At 42.5% G+C, this 24,364-nt stretch overlaps 2 protein-coding genes across 3 annotated transcripts in view; both read left to right on the forward strand.

The window, feature by feature from the left end:
• atp6v1e1a (ATPase H+ transporting V1 subunit E1a) overlaps positions 1–24,364 on the forward strand; it is a 54,788-nt gene that overhangs the window by 22,549 nt on the left and 7,875 nt on the right. The gene's annotated exons all lie outside the window — the stretch shown is intronic.
• Positions 1–24,364, forward strand: part of cecr2 (CECR2 histone acetyl-lysine reader) — a 33,496-nt gene that overhangs the window by 2,237 nt on the left and 6,895 nt on the right. For both annotated transcript variants that reach the window (XM_082542823.1, XM_082542824.1), the window contains exons 2-13: positions 14,074–14,168; positions 16,155–16,338; positions 16,885–17,012; positions 17,199–17,282; positions 17,671–17,738; positions 17,842–18,002; positions 21,005–21,094; positions 21,798–21,957; positions 22,826–22,955; positions 23,060–23,097; positions 23,868–23,959; positions 24,102–24,228. In XM_082542823.1, the coding sequence (XP_082398949.1) occupies positions 14,074–14,168; positions 16,155–16,338; positions 16,885–17,012; positions 17,199–17,282; positions 17,671–17,738; positions 17,842–18,002; positions 21,005–21,094; positions 21,798–21,957; positions 22,826–22,955; positions 23,060–23,097; positions 23,868–23,959; positions 24,102–24,228 (1,357 nt within the window). The remainder of the gene's footprint in view (positions 1–14,073; positions 14,169–16,154; positions 16,339–16,884; positions 17,013–17,198; positions 17,283–17,670; positions 17,739–17,841; positions 18,003–21,004; positions 21,095–21,797; positions 21,958–22,825; positions 22,956–23,059; positions 23,098–23,867; positions 23,960–24,101; positions 24,229–24,364) is intronic.

Here is a 24,364-nt window from a genome sequence, read left to right on the forward strand (position 1 = left end):
GGCTGCTTGTGTTTTATTGGGGCTTTCATTACATTCATATTCAAAGTAATGCGTAAATCACGTCCATTCAAAAAATTTGCCAGGTAAATTTATGCTCTTCATTTAAATCTTTATTGCTGCAAATGCTCTGGTTGGGTTAGGTGATGTTTAGTCTTTGCACGTACTGAAATGAAAGGGTTTCTTGTGCTGTTATAGTAGCTGACCAAGATGGTGAGCTTTCAAAATAATTTTACAATATCTCGAATATTCGGCGCACTTCAGACGCTTGCAACTTGTCTTTTTGGTAAAAAAAAATAAATACACCGCCTCTTATCTTTGCAACAAGTGTTCAGTCTTTGGAGCTTTGCTCTTACCTCTGTGTACACCTTGCTGTGTGCACAGAGGTAAGAGCATGTGAACGGCCAGGCCCCAGAGTTAATAAGTTGTAAAAATTAAGCAGTTCAGACCACAACATTCAAATAATCTTTTACAGTGCAGATACCAACTGGAAGACTCCTTGCAAATCCCTGCACTTTGGATATTATGATAATGAGCAATCAGCTGACACGGCCCTCTGTCAGGCTGATTTATGCTGTTTTGTTACTGTGGGTTTGCAAATATCCTCCCTGGCTTTGAGTCTGGACATTTGGATCCAGCATGTTTACTTTCTGAGGACTTTGCAATGTAGAAAGAAGAAACTGTTTGGCTGATGTGTTTGTTTTGCTTTAATGCCACATAGCAGCAACAAGACAAGCTGGCCCGGGCACTCCCATGAAGGCAGCAGTTTAGGCTTACTGTCATTTACCTTTGCTTTTTCTTGTTTGTTTTAAACTTGTATAGTCAACGTTAGTAAAAAATCAACGAGGCATTTTGCGCCACATTTAATGATCAGGATAATTTTGGCCTCAGATTAATTCCTTTGACTTGAGGTTCATTTTCTTTTGTCTTCCAAGAGGTGCTTCATAAGGGGAGGTGACTGAAAACGATTTATTGGCTAACATCAGTTAGCTTGTGCAGGTTGAATTAAGGGGGGAATAGGGGGCAGGGTAGGGTCCAGAAGTGGCTGTTAGTGGTCATGACGGAGTGGGGCCCACTGAGTGATTTAACGTTGGCATTCCTTCTGTCTTCTCTTGTGGAGATGGCATGTTTAATTGGCTCTTATTGACCAATGTCCATTTTTGCCATCCTCTAGAGAGCAGTGGTCAGTGTTGATGCTGCAGAGGACCTCAAGCAGCTCTGAAAACAGCTTGAAAAAACATGCATTTTACAGTGGCGTTCCATACAAATCACAGATGAATCTGAGAATTCCCAGCAAAAACGTGGGTGTCTGTGGCACATTGTCGGCCTTACCCTGATTTTCTGCCAGATTAGAGCTGAGTTGGTTTGCGAATATGAAAGGCATCGCAGAAAGTTAAGGAATGAGAATTAAAATGAGAATTAGGGGCAGGGATAGCTCAGTAGGTAAAGTGGTCGCCCCATGATCGGAAGGTCGGCGGTTCGAATCCACTTAACGGCTACCCTGAGGTACCCCTGAGCAAGGTACCGTCCCTACACACTGCTCCCCGGGCGCCTGCTTAGTGGGCTGCCCACTGCTTCACTGAGTGAATGGGTCAAATGCAGAGAAAAACAAGTAATTTCCCCATGGGGATCAATCATTATTATTATTATTATTATTATTATTAAAAACACGAGTTCACTTTGTTACTCACATCTCATCCGAAGTCACTTTGAGTATGGCAAACAGCGTGTGAATATAACATCAAAAAGAGTGGATTTCCAACTCTATCCACTGTGGTGATCAGACAGGCCACAGATCCCGCCGCCTCCTTAAACACCTGTTTCCTTTTCTCATAATGGATACTTTTGCTAAGGCTGCCACATGTGAGACCACAGTGTTTAAAGCAATATGAGACTACCACCAAAATGGATATTGACAAACTGTGATCCAGTTCGCTGCTGTTGTGGCAGCTCTATTCTTTCTATGGTGCTGGTCAGTGATAATGGAGCACTCCCAGTCTCCTTGGCTAGCCTTACAGAACGGCCCCTTGCACATTGTTCCAGCACTGATACACTTCACTGTCGCTGGTTTCCACTTTCCTCGAGACTACAGGCAGCAAACCGGGAAAGCAGTGCATGTGTGTGGATGAGAGATTGAGAGGAGTCTTAGAGGTGAGGAAGCAACTTGTTTTAGTATGAGTAGCCGTCCTCTTTTCATGCCTTTTTGTGTTGCGGCTTGTGAAAGGTTCCTTGGCTGTTTATCTGGTAAATGATTCCTGAAATCCCACAGTGTAGTCTTCTGTTGCTTAGCCCTCAATGATGTGCCCTTCATGCCAAGGACCTCTGTCCCTGGCTTCATGTAAGTCGGTGCTCTGCTGGCAGCCTGTTTGGCACATCATCATGCATTTGTTCCATGTGTCTTCATTAGCTGCCTGTCATCTTCTAACTGAGATGTAGATTTAGAGATGTTGTATTTCATCGTAGTTAATAGCTGGTGTGAAAACAACTTAAACGAGAGTCTTTCATGTACTTTTTCTTTGAGTAATAAGAGGAAAACGAGATTGCCCAGGAGTGGGTTGACAAATCTAACAATAAGTCTTGATGTTTTTAGGCAGTTTCAATATCCCACACTATGATAAGAGCTCCTCTGCAATCCCTTTTCATCTCAAACAACAAAAACACGTCTAGTTAGGGTAGCCAATCTCTTTTGCTGCACGTCTGTACACTACAGATCCTATTTGACATGGTTAAAAATGAGCAGTATGGGCAGCGAGTGCAGCTTTTTAGTAGCGTGGATCACTCGGTGGTAGTGTTGTTTTACTTTTCAGTAAAAATTGTACTGTCACTTCAGAAATTTGCAAAACTCAAATATTTCATCGCTACTGTGGTGAAAAAGCTGTTAAGCTTTTCTGCTCATCTCAAATTATCACTTGAAATGGTTGTGCAGCTGTTGGTTTATTGTAAGATCAAAAACAATAGTCCCTGTGCGCTAACAGCATCTGAGGCACTGAATATTACTTTTGTCTTTAGGGGCAATATTTCCAAACAATAGTAAAATCCTCACTGGGGATTTATGCTTCAGCTACTGCGTAGTTATATCACAACTGCATCCCACTTGAAACCCTACATTGTACCCTGACATGCACCTCCCTTGAAATGTAACAATGCATCGCATCAGTGCAGCCTGCAGCTACTGTGATTGGTCCCTTCAGTGTCATTGATTCCTCCTATGCCAATCATTGTATCAATATAAGAAATAATAATCATATATCATCAATTTAAGGACTCAATAATATCAGCAAGATCCTGAAACAGGGCAAAATACACATGGCAGAGAGTGGAACCACTCTCTAATAGTGACTGAAACCAAAATTATTCCCACTTCATAGCCATCTTTGTAACACCTCAAATGCAGTTTGTGTGCCAGCAATATACGAGAGTACCTGCAGTTTCAAACCCGGAATATAAAGACTTCATGTTATACATCTACCACAAATACTCAAGTGTCACAGCATTGCAGCTCCATTTCTTGCTAAATCAAGAGTGCTGATTTGTCATTTCAAATAGTATGCTAAATTGCATAACGGATACGGTTAGCCAAAAAGTTCTAACTAACTGTTAGCTTTCATCGGTGGAGCAACACCGTTAACTTATATGCTTCCTGATTCAGCTAATGATTGGTTCTTTCAGGGCAGGGCCAGAACTACAGCTGCCACTGGCATTACACAAGTCACTGTTGATTTCTATTGAGAGTTCTGGAAGTGCTATGTAGCTCCTTAAAGTTTTTTTTTTTTTTCTTCTCCTAGTTGACAGCATCAGGGAGGTCATACTAATAAAAGTGCTTTTGAACACTGCCACCTTCTAGGAGGGAAGTGCGTTTTATAATGGCAATATCTGACATTTTGATCTCTGATAAATTTCCCCTTAAATATATGATGTTATGAGCACCTGCTGATGTCATTATCAAACAACATTAGAATACATGCAGGGAAATGACACGTATCTCTGCTGAGTTTGTTTCTTGTGTGTAATTATGTTTAGATTATATTTTGCACAGTTTTTATAATGTTGTGGGCACCTGGCTAAAAAGTAACCGCGACAAGTGCAGCGCTTTGTACGAAGTTAAATATTTGTCCATTCTCAGCAACCATAAAACAAACAAAAAAAACCAAACATCCTCAAGGGCTTGGCTTAGACAGTTGCCACCATGACACGCTGCTCACGTTTTGGACAACAATGGAAAAAGTATTCTTGGTTAGCTCAGTGCAATACAGTCAACGTCCCCCTGAAAAGATTGGATCAACATATTCAGTGTTGAAATGCAAAATGTTTACAGTTTCTCCTGCTGCCCATTGCCCCAATCCTGTTTCGAAACTGTCTCGCTGTCAACATTTCATGGAGTTGGTGACATCTTATATGTCCTAATACACTGACACCCAACTTCAGTCCTAATTTAAAGAACTGAAAAAACCCTCTTTGGCTTGATTTTTATGTAAATCTTGAATTATACACATTTTAATATAATTAACTGCCACTTGTCCTCTTACCTCATACGTAACAACCGTTCCTCTGTGTTATTCGTTTTTGGAGGCCCAGTCTGCCTTGCCTGTTACTGTGCACGAACCCCTGGCATCACCATGACTAAACCCCAGATGGTGGTTCTTTCTCTCCCTTCCCCCCCAGAGGGCTCTTCTCTGGGTGCTTGTCGCTGCTGCTGTAGCCTTTCTGAGGGAGGGGGGCTTCTGTTTTTTGTAATAGCCTCCTGTATGACTATAAAAGATTTCGTCCCATTAGATCTGGTAAATAAGTGAGAGCAGGCTGTCTGTGAGCATGCCCTTGTTTCTGTTGTCTAGAAAGCAAATGGATTAACAGGGGGAGTAGGATCAAGGCTTAAGTGTTGCTCCATCATGGCCCAACTTCAGAGTGAGACTCTCTCCTGCTCCCCACTTATCCTGCATTATAACTGCAGATAGCAGCCATTTAGGATAATACCGGCCTGGCCTCTGTTAGAGGTTGTGATGTGAGGGCCAAGTATGGCTGTTGTGAAGATGGCAGGACATTACTAGCAAATGGGATGGGAATCCCTGACGTTTACCTTCAACCTTGGGCTGCTTTACCTCTTTGGTCATTTCCTGGCAGGAGATTGGATCCCTGCACACATTAACAATGATCCATTCTCTTCCCACAGCTATACTGATCAGTCATCCCTGGCATCCCATTGCCTTTCTTTGCTACTGTCCCACCCACGGAAACATCCCAGCTCAACCTTGCTTATTGCCTTGCAGACGCCAGCCTCTAATAACTTCCTTTCTAGATCGTAACCCCTTAAAGAGTTTTCACACTCCGCAACTGCTGCTGTGACATCAAGAACCTTTTTGCATGTCTTTTTAAGGCCCTCTCTTCCATGCAGTGTGTGTGTGGGTGGGTGGGGGGGCTTTGTAATAGTCTGCTGCCCCTCCCCCAGTTGTGATTGACAAGTGAGAGCAGCAGTACATGCATCAGATGGTTTCACATGGGGACTATGTGCACAGAGGGGGAGGTAGAAGGGCACATATACTGTTTTTTCCTCACAGTTCCATTGTTGCAGCACCCCATGGTTCCCTCCCTCTGTCTCTAGTCAGGACAGCATCCCTTCAGTTTGCATTTTCACTCAGCGTCTTTGCAGCTGGTTGTGAAGCAGACATCAGAAGTGTCGAAGAAACAACATGATAAGAAGTTCTCATCCAGTGAGATGGTGTTACTCAAGTCAGCAGATAAGGAGACGACCTAGAGGCAGTTTTTACAGACAGCGTGGCTTTCATCAGGTGTGAGAGTGTGTTTGTGTGAGAAAATGGCACAATGACATCCTGGAGTCAGCTACCGTAGTAGAAAAACCATGCAGGCAGTTTTGAGAATGTTTGTGTCAACAGATTTTAGCAATGCAGTAATGTTGACAATTGTTTAAGAGGTGGCTAGGAAACATGAAACTAGTATTGGTATGAGAGTTAAAGGATCCCTGGTACCTGGACAGATGTCGCAGGATCACTAGTGTATCAAGCTGCAAAACAAATCCAGAACACATCCTACGTATCTACATAATATTGCTCCAATAGTTGGAGTGGAAGTATTTTAGAGCTGTGCTCGCACAAAGAAGAGGGGTGTTTATCAGGGTAGGGTTAGATTTTACTTGAATAACCGGTCCAGCGAGTTACTGGTGGATGTTTCATTTTGTAACAGCAAAAGCGTGGCCTGGTTCAACGTGTTTACTGGAAGGCCCGCTGTTCTCCCCCAGCAATTCTGATGCCTCGACAGAGCATTCAAATGAATTAGGGGGGTGGGTTCCTTCACACAGGGGTAATGTCGGTTTGAACACGGCCCTAGGAGCTTTTGCGTCGCTGTTTGTGAAAGTCGGGACCTTGGCATAACTGTAAGAGCTATAAGACCCTGTGCTGTGTCGCATCTTATCCTGTGAAATGTTCCATTTAAAGGCAGTGCTACACTCAGCAGCCATCCCACCTTAAAACATGCCCAGATTATAGTTTGAAAGATGTACATCTCCTTAAGTAAAATGAATTGATCCAAAGTTGATCTTTAATTCACATAATTGACATTTATGTGAATTAGCAGCGCATATTTCACATAATCTTTTTAGGCTCCCTACACATGTGAGATTTTTATTTTTTGTGTGTGTGTTTGAACCATCTGTTTTCTCTGTGCGTGCGTGTGTGTGTATGATTCTACTGGGATGTCAGCTGAAGCAGGAAGCTCAGTTTTATATGAGAAAGTTGATGCTATGTGTCCTTAAAGCTGGCAGTGAACACACAAAACGCTCGCTGTACTGGGTGGCCTCCCCTTCTCCTGTGCTTAATGATCCTCTCCCACATACTCGGAGAGGTAGTTCGTGTAAAAGGTTTCCGTCTGTCTGAGAGAGCTCAACTGAGGAAAGATCTGTGCAATGCCCATCCCTCTCCTCCCTTCCCGCGGTCTCCTACTCTGTAGCCAAGCCACCTGTCCCACCTGGCCATGACACTGATACTAAAATAAAACTTAGCAGTAGGGCTGAACGATATATCGCATTTGCGATAATATCGCGACATGATCAAGTGCAATTTTCTAACCGCAAAGGCTGCGATTATACTCTGGACATGTCCAAATTCATGGGCTGCATCCTCCTGAGGCCGCATTTGTAGACCGATTACATCACAGCGACGTGCCGAAGGCTGTCCAAATTACTACCATATCCCAGAATTCATAGCGCGGCCCAGCCAAACTCCAGTTTCCAGCAATGGCGGCCGCTACTAAGTTTTAAAATTACTCATACTAATCTTTCTGGGTCACAAAATAAACTTTTAACATATTTTCAGGCGAGAAAGTAGCTGTGTAAACATCAAATATCTGCTCGGTTTATCAAGATATCCCATATTTGCAAAAGTGCTTCGACGTTTTCAGAGGCGTCTGCTACCCACCAGCTCGACAGCTAGCCGGGAGCTTGAGGGTTACTGATGCGGCCGAGAACGGCACAACTCCCGGCACATCATTTTCAGATCACCGCGGAGTTTCGCTGCTCGGGTTAAACGTAATATATAAGTCACTTAGACAACCTAAAAATGTTATTGTTGGGCTTTTTTCAGTGTTTTGTTTGTTCGTGAGTAAATCGGTTTGGCTGAGATTAAAGTTATTAGATTAGATAAAATAAAACTTTATTAATCCCCCGGGTGGGTTCCTCCTTGGTTTTTACACAGCTGACTAAACGTCAAACAGAAAACTTATTAAACAGAAGTATGAGACAGTCGAGAATTTACACCAGTGTCTGGTTATATTTTAGATAGCAAGAAGCAGACGGCCGAGTTTATTAAACTCCACCGAGACAGCGGTGACGCTAATCAGAACTAGCCTTCTGATTCAGAAGGCTAGACCGTCCAATTTCACGTCTTTAAACTTTAAAGGCGTGTTTGTGTGTGTGTTTATACAATTGCTATTATGTTTGCACTTTATGTGTAATGTTACTGACTGCAGAGATCAGTAAGATGTGTGTATTTTTTATTTATTAGTTTTATTTATTTAATATTATTTTTTAATTGAATGACTGTCTAGTAGTTCACAGATGTCGAAAAACTGAGTGTGGTAAAGCCACTGATTTTGTTTATGTATATTTCTGCAATCTGCACATTGTACTGACTTTCATTTTAATGTTTACACCAGGGTTCCTTGTCAGCACTTTATGCTCAGATGTTTGTAAGCTAAAAATAAACTATTGTGTATGTTCAAATATACTGTTGTGATTGAAGAAGTTAAATAAAAATGTCAGTCATCAATTCATGCATCACCTCATGTCATCATAACAGAGGTCTGTCTTCCAGGAAAGAACAGTTTAAAATTAATGTAATATAGTATTGGCCATACTATATGATGTATTGCTTGTCTTTGTTTAATAATACAGAAGACAAATACCTTAAAAAATAATCGCATATCGCATCGCAATCGCAATATTGGGGCAAAAAATCGCAATTAGATTATTTTCCATAATCGTTCAGCCCTACTTAGCAGAATGTTTAAACTGACCCAGAAGCTGCGAGTGTATCATGTTTGTTTTTGTCTCTATTCTAAGAGTGGTTTAATTTGCATGGAACTATTATTTTTTTTTTTTTTTTTTTTGGTGGGTTTTTTGTTCATTTTGTTTGTTTTCCTTGTCACATATGTCCATGAAGAGATCTAATTCTTGCAGGAATGCCTTGTGTGAATCTTGAGTGTAAAGTGCATTACTTTTTCACTATTTTAAATTTATTATATACATATATATTTTTAGAAGTTCTTGTTTTGATGAATCAGTCAAATGCATTTGGCACCAACAAAAAGTTGTTGATGCTTTCCTCTGATCAGATGAACCGTACATCCTGAGGATGTGAGGGCGTTTTCCTGTGGTGTTACGGCTATGTGTTCATGTTTGTCATGTGGCAGGAGGTGGTTACGTGCGGGGGTGGAGGGTGTTGTCAGATGATGGCTCCTGGAGGAGCCATGTGTAAGCTGAAAGTGGGAGGGGGGTGGTGGAGGAAGAAATGAAGAAAGAAGTATAGGAGAGGAAGAGAGGAGCCTTTACACAACAAACAGACATCCCTTCCCCCTCCAGCTAGCCATGCACACGTCCTCCAACTGTTGGTGATATAGACCCCGGAGGAGCTGTTAACGGCAGTGGCATGGAAAGTGTCTGCTGTGAGGGTAGCCGGAGAGGCCAACCTCCAGATATTAAAGGCTTTGAGGATCTGCTTTAACCTTGGAGCCGCTGATACAAAATGCCACTTATCTAAACCCCTTCTTTTTCACTCTACAGGTGGTACTGGCCAGAGACACACATGCACACATTTTATCTCAGGTTTTCTCTCTGTGCAGATATGGATTGGGGCACATGATGGGTCCGTTAGCATCCACTGACAAAAGCACATTTCACTTCTATGTGGATATGCAGCGTTTCTGCTTTGCATTGAAATCTGTTGGCTGCTTTTAGCCTTGATAGTGTTTCTTTCAGAAAGTCAGGTCTTCTCCTCCTTTCAGTTGATTCATGTCTCATAACATTTACCACTTTGATTCTCATATCAAAGAGTCAGACTGTGTTTTGTCCCAGTGGTATCATTGTAACCCTTATAACAGCAGATGTGCCCGCACATAATGCAGGTTTATTGAATACACAGTCAGTCCATGATGGACCCGCTCTTATGAGACAGCTGTGACTGGATAGAACGTGTCTGCCTCCTTTAGTACTAAATACAGCTGGGAGAGTTATCAGTCTACATCTCAGTAAACTGTTAACACACACATGTGTTTTGGATCAATACTAGCTGGAGAGATGGGGTAAGATTTAACTTTTAACATGAAAATTATGCTTCTGCGTCAGAGCTACGTTGTAACTTGCACCACAACCAGAATCCCATTTTAATCCTATGCTACAACCTTCTACGTAGCACGATGTGCACCTCCCGAGATGTTGGGGCGACTCATACCACCACGACTTGAGTGGAAGATTGAGGTGTAAGCATAGGAGTTTTTCAGTTACTACATAAGTTATTTCCTGCAGAAGTCTTAATTGAGCTTAAATCAAGCGTTGTCCTGGTTTGTCCATATGTCTCCTTATCTTTTGTGTTTTGCAAATTTAGTGTTTATTTTCACCGTCTCTAGGAGGCATTTGTATAAAGTTCTTTGTCAAAATCCAGCCCTGATACAGATGCGTGGTTACCAAACCAGGCCTGTGGTCTATGTTTAGACAAAGTTTGAAGGAGGAGGAAATTAAGAAATGACTGAAACTTGTTGACTCAGGCAGATACAGTCGGATATAGTCAGACACAGCACATTATTGTCATGGTTTCTTCTTGAATAAGGAGTTGCCTGTATAAATCATATTGTTAAAGACATTGCAAGTAATAGTAGGTTTTATCAATGAAGTGACTGTAAATTCTGGGGTGTTTTGGCAGTTAAATAGGTATAGCTTTAATAATCTTTCCCCTGAGATGTCTATATTGCCACTTCTTACTTGGCCGTAAGCATAAAAAAAGATACCTTTTTACCGTTATCTGCATCAGGTGGACAAAGACTCTGAAAGTGCTTATCACAGATGACTGGACATTTGTAAATAGTTAGATACTTGGAGCCAAAACATACAATCATTAATCTATTTTTATAGTCAGTCTCATTAAAATGCAGTAATTTAGCTTGGTGTAAATGATGGAATAATACATTTAGAAGTTTCAATAGCAAAATTGAATTTCTTTTTTACAGAAGAAGAATAAACAATCATTTGTTTGTATCTGTAAGCTTTGCTGGTGTTCTGACTTTAGTCATGGCAGGCATGCTGTGAGTAGTAACTGGAACCTTTTTAGACACAATAATTTGTACATGTTTATAAAATTGAGATTCAGAAGTAATAGTGTCAACTGGGCTGAATAACAGAACTGAGAATGTAGGCATTTTATTCTGCAAATGTTAATGAAGACTCGTTAGGTGTGATTGGGCCTTTTGAAAAGAACAAGTGGTTAGCCACATTGTCACCATGGGTGTTACTTTTCGCACTTGTCTGCTGCTCTGAATAGACAAAGCAGTGACCCAAACAGTTTAAGTTGTTTCAGTGGATGTGGCCGGTCCATCTCACTGATGATGTAGTGCGGAGAATACCTGCCAAATGAGTTCTACTTTGCTATTCTGCCCTCAGCTCCAGTGAAGCCAACAACTGGTTTGGGTGTGGATAATGTGCGGAGGGAGAGGACAGATAAGGAAGATGGAGAAAGGAAAATGCGGGGTGGAGAGTGGAGCAAGGGTGTTGTCAGGGGAATAATAGAATGCCTCAGAGGCCCTGTAGACACTGGGCAGCAGGGCAGGGGGAGGAAAATGGTGTGAAAGAGAGGAATAAGAGGTTAAGCCAGTGAGAGGAGCAGAGAGAGAAACAGCAGGGGCGTCTGGTGAAAGAAGTGGCAAATACCTTCAGGGCGAATTGCTGATTGCAAGCCAGGCCTACAGAGGGAGTGAAGTGATGACACACACCTTTTGACTAAACCTTGACTCACCCTCCAATCTTTGTCCCAGTATCTGAAATGAATAGCCGGTTTTTCACAGCAGTATCTTGCCAATAAATCTGACAGCTCACCTTGATTTATGCAAATTATAGCCAAATTATATCTTATCAATTATTCAGCTTTTTTATCGTTCGGCCCCATTGATCATTAATGTTAGGCAGTCAAAGTACACGTTTGAATGAATTGTCATTGGTGTGTTTTTTTCCTGTTATCTATAGTGTCAGTGCAGTGAGTTTGGGTGCTGCGTTGCGTGTGTGCATGTGCTTATCGAGGCAAAAGGTTCCCACAGGACGCTTCCAGCTGCAGCGGTGTCCCTTGCAGTCCTTTATCGTGCTAACTGTTTGTTAGCAACAGGCCACAGAGGGATTGGTCAATGGATGGGTGAGAGAAGAAAGAGCAAATAGACCCCAGTAATTTCCCCTCCCTTTGCCATCTGACAGACTGTGTGGCACTTCAAAGTTAGGGAAGAGTTGTTCATCCAGTGGGCTGCAGCGAGCCCTCCACTTGCTGTTCTGTACTCAACTCTGAACTCTTTCCCCAGCCTTGGCCCCGGCTTTTTTCAAAGTGTGATCAAAGTGCGGTTTGTCTCTGATGGATGTGCTCACTTTGGCCCAGAGGCTGCCTGACAGGGGACCTGGAAGTGGAAGAGCATGACACAGGATCTCACTGCGTCCTATGCACATGCGCTTACAGACAAACGCCCATGTGTGTCTTTGTATCCAGAGTTAGCTCGCGCTGCGAAAGAGCTCTTCTGCATATGTGACCACCCCATGATGAGTGAGCTAGCCTGAGCACATGTTAAGAACTTTAAGGAGTCTCTATTGTTAAACCTCGGTCTACCTGATCTATACTTGATATACAGTACACAGTACTGCCGTTTAGGAAGGTATTCCAACCTGATTTTCATAACTCGAAGCAAAGTGGCAAAATAATGTCCTTAAATGCAGTCTTGCTTACATTACTGTGAGTTTGTCTATCACTGTTACTCCTGGTCTTGTAGCATGTGCTGCACAACCAGGAGATTTATTAAACTTGTTAAAAATGCTGTAGAAATACAAATGCAATTCTGTAGTATTTAAAACGGTTGGTAATGATCACCCAATTATTGGTATGCACTGGCCTTGACAAGAAATTGTGCCTCGTTTTTAACCACAACAAGGCAAAAGTTGTGGTCGGTAAATCTTACATGTCTGGCTACTTCAGAACTTAAAATAGACTTTGATTTGCTCCTGGCAGTCACGCACTCGTAAAGCCTACAGTTTAAGCCGTACACCTAAAATCCATTACAGTCTGACTGTGGTCACTGTGACCATGTCAATCTTCAGGCTTTTAAAATAGCCTCAGTGCGCTTGTAAACATAATGAGCTGTTCTTCTCAATCACGAGACGTGATTCTTATCCGCTCTTATGAAACTCGCCCTCCTGGTTTGCATTTTTTCTTTCGTTTTTCCTTCATGCTCTTTACGTTCCTAACCTCGAGCAGAAACGTTGATCTTATCCTGTTTTTCAACTTCTTTCACAACCTTGTTGTTTTTGGCTCTCTTTTTGTTTTTTCATTGAGCCAACTTGTTGTGTACCGGCTTCTGTCATTTCCACAGCAAAGAGGTGTGTACACTGACCTTTAAGGACCTTAAGTAATTGATGCGTCATTTCTTTTCCCTGGTTAAAGCTGAGAGAACCAATCAGCATTTATAGGACTTTCACAAGTACTACAGGTGCAGAAGTACTTGTGAAAGAGGGGCAAGAGTGACACCAACAACAGAAGTTGTTGGTGTGAAAGCAATGGTTATTAGGGGTGGGAGTGGTTAGCTGCGAGCCGTCTGTATGAGCTTTGAAGAGTTTGCTCTGTATCCTGCGGGAGGGTGCTTTTAAATGAAACGGACACTAGGTTGATGGAACACTGTTCATTTGCATTTCCTTCTCTTCCCTCTGGCTCAACTTCAGAGTCCTTGGGTGTGATCAAGGAGAGCTGTGCATGCTGGGAAGCTGTGTGGTGTCCAGTGTCTTGGTTGATCAGCAGAGGAGAAGGGGCATGTCTGTGTTGTAGCTCTCGGTCTCTGCTGCCTGCTGTCCTTTCTTGGTGCTTTCAGATCTTTGAGATTTTGCTCTGCCGGTTATTGCCGCTTCATAAAACCTAAATGACTATAACACAATGCCAGGCAGGAGAGGGGTCATGACTGAACTTGAACCTCAGCTACAGCCCAACAAGCACCAGCAAACCAAGACGCCTTAATGAGACAGGATGCGAGCTCTAGCTGTTACACCTCCCACCGAAATCTGCCAGCTTACCTTACACTCATCCCAGCAGTTTCTCCATTTTGATCACATACCACTTCCTTTATAGTGGCCAACAGTCTAAACACACAGAAAGCCACCTGTTTATTTCCCAGTCACACTACTTTTGCCTTTTATTTATTTATTTATTTTTTTAGATAGTTTTCATTTGCGAGATGCATTTCTCTGCTTCCATTATTGCGCAAATCGGCATGTTTGCACAGTTATCGCTTGCTAAGTGCTTGTAGTTTCTTCACATGTTGATTGACTGTGTCCTCTGTGTCCAGGAGCTGGAGAAAGCCCTGTCAGAACAGGACTTGGATTTCCTTGGGGATCTCGTTGCCTGTCTGTTGCAGGGATGCTACCAGCGCACTGACATCACGTAAGTAAAGAATAGAAAAAGAACCTGGCATATAGCAAACGCTGCCAGGTCACATCAGGTCTGCTTGTGTAACACCACCTGTAACACATAAGCCGTTTTCAGACGTGGGATGCGTAACACGGCTGGCATCGTGACGTAGGTCACTTTTGGCAAGAAACATGTGTCTGAAGGGGACGACCGAAAAAGTTTTGATTCATGATAGAACCCCGGGGTTGAACCAAAGTTTATTTGGACATAATAAAAATGCAACAAGTTGACTTGTTGCAGATAGAGGTGTGCACATTTCAGAGCTGAGATCGCTGTCCAGTACAGTAAGGAGGTCCCCTTAAATCTTTTCACATTTTAGAAATAAAGCAAAACTTATTACAGTTTTCTAAACAATGAGGGTAAGAACATTAACATTTAATTTTAAGCCCAGTTTTACTCTCCTAATCATGGAGTCTTGAGTGTAGGACCATGTCCAACTTTAGCTACTTTTACATAATTGAACGTGTTAAATGAGGCAGTGTGTAGATGGCTGATGTTTGGCTTTCTTATAGTATGTTTAATATTTTTAGTTACATTTGTTCTGAAAGATAATAAATAGGTGAATATAAGCAGGAACATTCACATTTTCCTGCTGCTTAAAACTGCCCCAAGTGGCGTGGGAAATTTACTTCATAGCTGACTGTAGGTCTAAGTAGTGGTGGAAGTTGGAATTCAAATTTAGAGTTTTTTGTTTTTTTTTAATGAAGCAGAGGCACAATGGAAAAGAATTACCATTTTTACTTAAATGTGTCAAGATAAAACTTGTCTTTCCATCTTCTTCAAATTAGTCATAATACCCAGGAAGCTTCATAGGAAGTCTGAGTCACGAGCGCAATAACTCACTGAGGAGTCAGAACTTAGTCACCATAAGGAGCGCTGAAAGTAGTGATAGGTGGTATGGTGACATCATGTTTACTACCGCGGTGATCCGAAAACGGCGTAGCCACAGAAACTTTTCTATAAAGTGGTGGGAGAAAGTGAACGCGAAGCAGAGGCTGTTATTCAAATCCGCAAATGTTTTCTACCTCCCATGGGGCTTCCCCTTCGATACGCCTGTTAATCTAACCCATCGTTATAGAGTAGCATAGTGGTACAGTACAGTGATAAGCACAGAGCAGGAGTGATCCAGTTTTTCCAGCCAGGCAGCCGGTAACAAGAGGACAGCCTGCTTTATTGGACTGGACAGGCTCTGGCATCCTGGGGGTGGCTGCTCAGCCCTGGCCTTTCACAGAGCTGCCCTTTTCATCCGCACGCGTTAAACGCTCTGCCGGAGCGGGGGAAAGAAGGGAGGGAGGATGTCGGAGAAAACGAAGGACAGAAAGGAGGAGAGAGATGGGGTAGTAGTGAGGAGGGGCGAGCCTGCAGCTGTGTGAAAAGTGCACGCTGCTCTTTCAAGATAAGCCATTTTTTTTCTCTCCCTCTTTCTCTGTGCTGTTCCATAGATGCTCACCCTTGCCCCAAGCTCTTGTTCTGTTCATGTGAGCTGGAACTGAACGGTACAGATTAATCGGCTAGACCTGAACCGGAACCAACATTTATTTACCAGTTTTCACTCATAGATACAACACAACTCCCCTTCAAAGAAACTAGTCCTTTTCTTCTTCTTTTTTAAACCAGCCCCACCTCCTCTCTTTTTCCAGCCTGTATGATAGTGTGAACCTTGCCTGTTTCCTAGAAAGCGATGCTAGTTTGTACTGAAGCATGCTGCGTTGGGTTTACAGTGCCAAGATTTGCAACTGAATTGGTTGAATCTAGCCATCCATAGAAATCTCAGTACAAAAGTGAAGCCCTGTGTTGGATTGTTATTTTTGACATGCAGCTAGTGCTTAATTCTGATTTAATAATCTTTCATGATTAAGATGCGTAAAAGGACAAATTTACTCGAGGTGTAGCTAACCCAGTAGAGTGACATCTAAAAATCAATACGGCAGAGATGAGTAAGGCCGCTCTACTGTTTAGCCCCCAGGCATTTAGCAGTTACCTGGACGACATCATCAGCTACCGCTGGGAGCTGGAAGAGGGGAAACCCAACCCACTTCGAGAGGGGCCCTTTGAGAGCTTACCCCCTCGCACTCAGGTGGAACTGCTGCACCGGCTGTGTGATTACCGTCTGGATGCTGCTGATGTCTTTGACCTGCTTAAGGTGACTAAAAGAATACATGTGATCATAATAATGTATTCACAATTTATTAAAGAGTTAAACATTCACTCAGTATTGAGTCAGTAATTGTACATAAAAGGTTCCATGCTCCATTAATGCTGCCGAGTTGTGTACATGTGTACTGTTAAAGTTTGCTTTTTGACAACATGATGAATGATTTCGTTCACCCAGCTGTTCAGCTTTAAAGCATAGTCAGATATATTTGTCACTGAGCAGCTGCCTCGTTTAACTTTGGCCTAAGAGTGCAAGATCTTAGTTTTACTGTTCTTTAAAAGTATATTTACTGCCATGAACTAAGGTGGAGTTATCATAATCTGAGGCTTTACCCCTGTACTGTCAATCGGTTTCTAATTTTTAAACTGTAAACTGCTATAATTCATGAACACTCTTAACAAGATATCGAAAGTACTTATTGTCAGCACATGATTCACGCCTCTGTACGATCAAAGAGCTAAAATGACATCACCCTCTGATGACACACTGCATATTATTTAAGAAATGTTATATCCCCACCCCCGCCACCTCCAGGGCCTGGATGCAGACAGCCTGAGGGTGGAACCCCTGGGGCAGGATGGAAATGGAGCCCTCTACTGGTACTTTTACGGCACTCGCATGTACAAAGAAGAGCCAGTGACAAAGAAAGTAGGAAAACACAGGTAATGCTTTTTCTGTCAACCAAGAATGAATCATCTGCACTTAGCTGAATGTTGAAGTGTTCAGTTGAAATAAAATTTTACCACTTGTTTAGAGTCCTCTTAAGGGTTAATTTACTTGTCTTTTATTCCTACCTAAGCTGTACTTTTAACCTTTTAACCTGCTTTTTTTTTTTTTTTTTCCCCCAGTGATGAAACAACAGAACTAACATTACCAGAGAAAAAGAAACGTGGAAGACCACCAAAGAAGAGAAAGCTGGAAGATTCACCAAGGTAAACAAAAACAAGAAAAACTTTGCGGTCAGTACTAACAGGGCGGAGACACGACGTTTAGATTTGGGCATGTGCTGTGCAGATGAGCTCGTCTGTTTCCCGTGTGAAAACGATACTCGCCCAGGTTTTGATGATCTGGGTCTTCATGTCCTTTGCTCTCAGTCAGTTGTTGACTTGACCTTTATCCTACTGCTGGACCCAAAATGTAATAAATGATTAATGGAGTATTTCTTGAGCACACGCTCTCTAACCATATTCTCACCATGTGTGTAGCGAGGAATTTTAATTAATTCCAAAAAGTAGTTGTGGAGGATCAGCTCTTATACCAGAGTTACTTTTAAGCATGCCATTTTTTTGTAGGGACTTCATGGCTTTATATTTCTTACAGTGAGGTGGAAAGTGATGTGCCAGAGATGAAGATGGAACATGAATTGGAAGATCTTCCCCCAACCACAGGTAAAGAAACTTTGTGCTTTATATCCTGACATTTTTTCCCTTTGTTTGCATTTTTCCCTAGAATCAGTGGTCCGATGTTGTTTTTCCTTTCTTTCCTGTGCAGGCCGTAAGCGAGGCGCTTGGTCGCTGGTGTGTGATACAGAGGAGCAGTGGCTCAGTCTGGCAGAAAGCATCAAGGACAAAACCTCCCCACAGGATCGCCACCTCTACCGTGTCATTAGCCAAAACTTCCTGCCTGAGATCAGCAACATGATTGAGCACAAGGTCAGACACCAGAGACACCACCATCAGTCTCCATTACACCAGCATACAACGCCTTCTATGCGTCCTCTGTTTTTGATAGGCTGTAGATTCGTTAATATGAAAGCGATTATACACAGACTTTAATTTGTCCTCGTTTGTGTGACAAGTCACAAGCGCCAGGGCGATTTTGATGAAATACCAGCTCATAAACGGCTAAATGAGACATCCCAAATGTGACAGTGATGACATTTGAATATGCAAATTGAATTTTATTGATGTACACTTGACTGCTGTCTTTTCTTTCTTCCTGTTTCCTTAATCTAATCTCGGGTTTTAAGATTACTGATATTCCTTCATCTCAGTTCAGCTGCTTTTATCTTCTGGTTGTCTTACAATAGTTGTTTGTAGGACCTCTCGACTGTGCTACACAATAGGTGGAGTCAAGGAAAGCTGGTCCCTAGTCAGCTTTTTGGGATTGGTCATATGTCTGTTAAGGTATAATTGGTGTTGAGTGCTTTAATGGGAGATGATATGCACACTCTGCTCCAGCATGTCTAAGCCAGCACTGCTTTCTTTACTTTGCAAAGGAATTAATTTGAGTCACTGACGGCTACAGCTAGTCGAGAAAACCTAGGTTCCTGTTTTGATCCCACCTGATTGCATAAAGATCAGTGGATGCTGTCTACTCCAGTGATGTATAACCAGCCGTGGCTGTTGCTATAGGAACGATCCTTTTTCTGCCGTCATCAGCATTGAAGTCAAGAATCCTGAAGGCAGGTTAATGTCAGCCGAGAGGTCACTCAGTAATTGCAAATGGTTATGAATGAGTGAATTTGGTTGAGTCGTTCATCAGTCACACCCTCTGCTGTTCTACTTGTGCGCACATTTCTATGGCATTCAAAGTCTGTCTATAGCTTCTCTACATAATATAAGTAGAGCTGGATGAGGGGTTTTTGGCTTGTTGGCGTTTCCTCCGCGCCGCCGCACTCTGGACTTGAAGAGATGGCTCTCTGCCAAACGCGATCACAGTATGGGGTGAAAACGGATTAATTTAAATTTGCTCAAATAACAGATTCAATTAAAGGAATGCACATTCCCATAGTGAGCTTCTTATTTATAATATAGATCACACAGCAGGAGATCACATTAGGATGCTGTGCTTGGTAATTATATTAATTACACTGCCGCTGTGATGGTGTATAGATTCTGTGCTTGATTTGCTGCATAGACCAAATTTATATTAGACAACCAGAAATGAAAGCTTTTCAGAAATGGTGCATGTATACTTTTTCTGTTTGGTAGTCTGTGCTATGAAATGAAAGTTTTGTAAATACTTGTTTGCACTTTGAAATAACAGCAAAGGGGAAAGTGTCTGTGTGATATACAGCTTCTACAAGGCTGCATGTAGTACGTACATGTAGTTTGCAGCCTGCACTGTGATCTGTTTTGCATGGCCATTTTGTAGGATTGTTTGTCTTGCTCTCTCTCAAAGTATGTGTTAGTGCCTGATGTGTGGCTATAAATATCTCTGTGTTCACATGAGAGTGTCAGTGTGCATATTCTCCCAAATCTTCCACATGTCTCAGTCTGCTGTCATCAGCCATTTCACGGGGCACTGACAGCTGGCAGGAGCTCACCTTGGGGCAGAATGGAGACTCTTGAGTGACAGCTTTGCTGTGCTGCAGGATTCTGTCGACCTCTCTAAGTGGTGACACCAGAGGCACTCGATCATGTGTGTGCGTGTCAGATGATGGACTTGCGGTAATACGGGGAAGAATTGTGAAGCCTGGGGAGATGTCAGTGTTTCCCATTGAGGCGAGACAGAGGCGGCGCGGGGGCTCTCAAGCACACATGTGGACTGCCGCCCTGAACTTTTCTACACATTACCAGGCGGAGGCAAATGTGAGAACCCAATTGTTCAGTGTGATTGGGTGTAAGACGTCTGTAGCCTGCCAGCTCCCTGATACAGAGTCGGTGTGCTTTCTGATTGCGCCCATGTGATAGTTCCACAGCTAATTGTCCCATTGATTCATAGTGACCACGTGGGCTTGCGCTGCTACCTTGCTCACATCAGGTGAATCTTTTCCAGTAAGAGCATGTCTAAAGTGGACCCGTTGATAGGTACGTGTCACGATGGACCGCTTGAGACAACGGCAGACATGATCTTATTTTCATTTTTTATGAAAAGATGGTGTTTGAAAACATTATCTAGTTTTAGAAAGCACATTAGGTTGTAAACATCTGTCTCCTTTAACAGTATTTTTTCATTTTAATCTTCTCCGCAGTGGGCTCCTTCCTCATTTGTTTGCTTCCCTACCTGCACGCACAGACAGTCTGACTTTGTTTATATAGCGGCAAATGCATATTTAGGACTCTCTACTTGTTATCTAGCAAGGTGTTACCTGTGCCAGGGTGGCAACCCTTAATAGTCCTACATCCTGGATGTACTCTGACATAAGCTGCAGGGGACAGTCCCTGATATAGACAGGATTTCAGAAACCACTTGGCGCTCTGTTGGCTGGTGTTTCCTTCCTTTTCTGTTTGCTCTAACTGGTTCTCTGACACGTCAGCGCTCATTAACCCTCCACGCTCTGTACTGTATATTTTGGATGAAGTTCCCTGCTCAAAAGTTGCCAGATAGGCTATTGTAGAACAGATTGTACACTACCACAAGCTAACAATAATATCACACAGGTTGTGATTTATTTTTTGGTGCAAGTATGTTAATTTTCTTCCCAAGCAGAGATGGAAGAGTAGGGAGCAAAGGTGAGAGAGTCACTTGGGGGATGGGAGAAATAAATCAATGACTTCGCTATAGTCACTGCTGCACTGCAACACCAGAGTGTCTGTCAGTGTGTTGGCTTTAGACAAAATGAATTACACAAACCGTATGTGATGTTTTAAAAGAAAGTTGCATTTGTGGACGAGAAAGCATTACAGACACAACAGTTTCCAGTTCACGAGTCCCTGTGTGTCATGAGAGGCATGAGGAGCAGAACCAAACTACATGTCTTTTATTTCAGGAGCGTGAGCAGAAGCAGAAGCTGCTGGACCCAAACCCAGTTCGCGTTTCCCAGCGGTTCTCTCAAAATCACATAAAACACGAGGAGAGGGTGAGTGTTTGTCTGTGCTATGCTTTTTAGGTAGTGTTACACACCTAACAATGTCAGAATAAGCTGTGCCGATTTATTTAGCAATACAACGGGCATGTCATCCACTTATCTGGTTTTTAGTGCAAGACAAAGGAGCTTGCAAAGAAAAGCGTCTGGACTTCTTTAAGTTGCTTGAAGACGTTTCACCTCTCATCCGAGAAGCTTCTTCAGTTCTAAGGTCAAATGGTGGAGAGTCCCAGATATAAACCTAGTGGGAGTGACCCCCCACAGAGGGACAAAAGGACCCCCTGATGATCCTCTAATCGCCTGAGCCAAGGTGTGAAACTGGGTGTGGGTCCCAATCAGCCAGAGTTTCGGGTGTGTTCACTCTCCACCATTTGACCTTAGAACTGAAGAAGCTTCTCGGATGAGAGGTGAAACGTCTTCAAGCAACTTAAAGAAGTCCAGACGCTTTTCTTTGCAAGCTCCTTTGACTACTATGACCTGGATGACTGAGAACCTCCACAGACATATTTAGTGCAAGACATTCCAGCACAGTACATGTTTGCACACGCACTGTGTACATTTATTCTCTCTGCTGTATATGTTGGTTTAGGGCCTGATTGTTTCTTTTATGTACAGAAACGTGTAGTTTTCTATACATCTAGCTTTCCTGGTGTGAGAGAAGAGTAGACTAATAGACTTTGTGGGTGTGTGCATCCAGGACAATCTCAAGGCCGGAATGGAGGAGGAGGAGGAGGAGAAGAAAAAAGATGAAGAGCTGGACAGGCAGGTCCTGCTGGCCGAGCAGAGACGAGAAGAGGAAAGGCTTCTGCAGGAAGAACGGCAGAGAGAGAAGCTAGAGAAGATCAAAGCTGTGGAGGGTAAGATGGTTACCGATATAGATGGAACACAAGTAGCACACTGCCAAGATGTTGTTTGTGTTTAAAAGAAGTTTGAAAAATCTCTTTCCAAGAATTTTAGTATATGCAGAAAGTTGTAAGATATTAAGAAGCAGCAGTAAGTTCACATTCTCTCATCAGTCATGTATCAGCAGCAGGTAGGCGGCTCTGTCAAGGGCAGAATGTATCATGAAGGGCACTCCCCACACAGGCTTTCACATCTTCTTTGCTGTGCTTTGGCTCTCACCAGCTGAAAAATCTGCAGTAGCATAGCAGCATTTGAAGCCTTGAGATTTATGTATAGTACACAGACACTGTGAAAGGGAATGCTCAGGGCCTTTAATCACAGGATCACTCTTCTTCTTCTCTGATGTCATCTGTCAAGGGTTAATGAACTGCTGATTGTGCTTCAGTAGAGGAGCCTCATTATTGTATTATAGATGAACAGCAGGACCTGGCCCTACACTCTGTGTATTGCATATGTGGAATCCTCCTTCAAACATCTTTAATCCAAACGGCAGGGGGGCTGCCAGGCCTCTGTGCTTTTCATGTTGAAAGATAAAGCGGTTATGCATATGCACTCTCTGTGCTCTGTTCTGCTCTTTTGATCAACTTGGCCTAAGAAAAGATGGCCGATGAATCGTTCTCCTTCACTTATCTGAGCTGCTGCTGCTGCGTGTCACATCTGAGGCCTGGTTTTCATCAATGCTCCCGACAGTCTCAATAGACATCAATACTGTAACTGTAGGGTCTGAATAAGCAATCAAACATTGTTTACCTGCACTCTGAGACCGGCGTTTTTCATTATTTGTGATTTTAATTGCCCCCTGTGTTCACGATTTTCCATTAGAGCGTGCAAAAAGGCGTAAGATGCGAGAAGAAAAGGCCTGGCTGCTGTCTCAAGGAAAAGATCTACCACCTGAACTCCTGAATCTGGAGCCATCCTCTCCCGTCCAGAGAACACGCAAGAATAAAGAATTGTAGGAAGTTGTTCACATTTAGTTTCAGATTCACTATCTGCTTTAGCGACTCATGATTGCTGTTATTTTAGCCCGTCTAACATGCCGTATGTTCAACATTTCAGCTATGAAATTGATGATGACTACACTGCTCTTTATAAAGGTATGCCTGCAGAATTATTACCTGTTGCTATGTTTACATGTATGTACCCGTCACATGACAATTCACGTCATCTGGGCAGATGTGTGGTAGTGTAAACGGGAAGCAGAAGTTGGCTGCTTATAGAAAGTATGTAAAAAGAAGAACAGCTATTGCAGAAAGTAAGACCAGCGGTTTCTTTTCCTTAGTTGACAATGAAGTGGAACTGTTACTCAAAGCAACACACAAGTAACAGCTGGTCTTTGTGTAAAGAGAATGGCTCTGACCCATCAGGCAAAGATGCAAAATCTCTTTGGTGTCTGACGCTGGAGCTTTATCCGTGGATTTGAGGTGATGCCTGCGGGGATTGAGCTGTGCTCCTTAACTGTACCTGAGCAGTTTTAGTCTTTGTAGGAATACCAGGGCCTTAGATTTACCAGCAGCATATCCTCAACAGAAAAACAACACTGCTACACAATAATTAATGTTATCCACTTCAAATGCTGGCAGTTTTAAGGTATTAATTATGGTTCGGCTTACATGTTTCATGCTTTTTACTCCTCGTCATAACACACCATTGTAATGGCAAACAAGCAGGAATAAGCCACAAACTGTATAAGAGTTTAGTGATACCGTTGGTTGATATTTATTTTTGTTTTTAGAACCAATGTCGGGGTCTGTGACATTATTTCCAAAAATCTTACATCTTCCCTTTCCATACTAAATGCAGTTGCTGGGTTTAAAACATGTCGATGTGAATTTACAGTCAATGTCTGTTCTACTCTGTTCTTCAGTGCTTGAAGCCCTGAAAGCCCATAAAGATTCTTGGCCTTTCTTGGAGCCCGTTGACGACTCCTATGCTCCCAATTATCATGAGATCATCCAGGTACAGAATACTGTTGTTGTTTTTACAAATGTGTGACATTGGCTTCATGTTTGTATCAGTCTGGTTTGTGCATTAATGCATATATAAAGTTTATTGATTCATAATTTTAATTGCTTTATTTTTATTGTCGTTCTAATTTCAGACTCCTATGGACCTATCCACAATTGAGAGAAAGCTCAATAACGGGGAGTATGTCGCTAAGGAGGAGTTTGTTTCCGACGTGAAGCTGATGTTTGAAAACTGTGTCGAGTACAATGGAGAAGACAGCGGTAAATTAAGCATTCTAAACCATTTTTAAAATAACTTTGTTAAAGGCATCAAAATCCGTTGCGTTATGGATGCATTTTGAAAAAAGAATTTCATATGGACATTGAGACGCAGGGGGTGAGAGTGGGAGAGATCGCA

Source organism: Aulonocara stuartgranti (assembly GCF_965226115.1).
Source record: "Aulonocara stuartgranti genome assembly, chromosome: 7".
In the NCBI taxonomy this organism is placed as follows: domain Eukaryota; kingdom Metazoa; phylum Chordata; class Actinopteri; order Cichliformes; family Cichlidae; genus Aulonocara; species Aulonocara stuartgranti.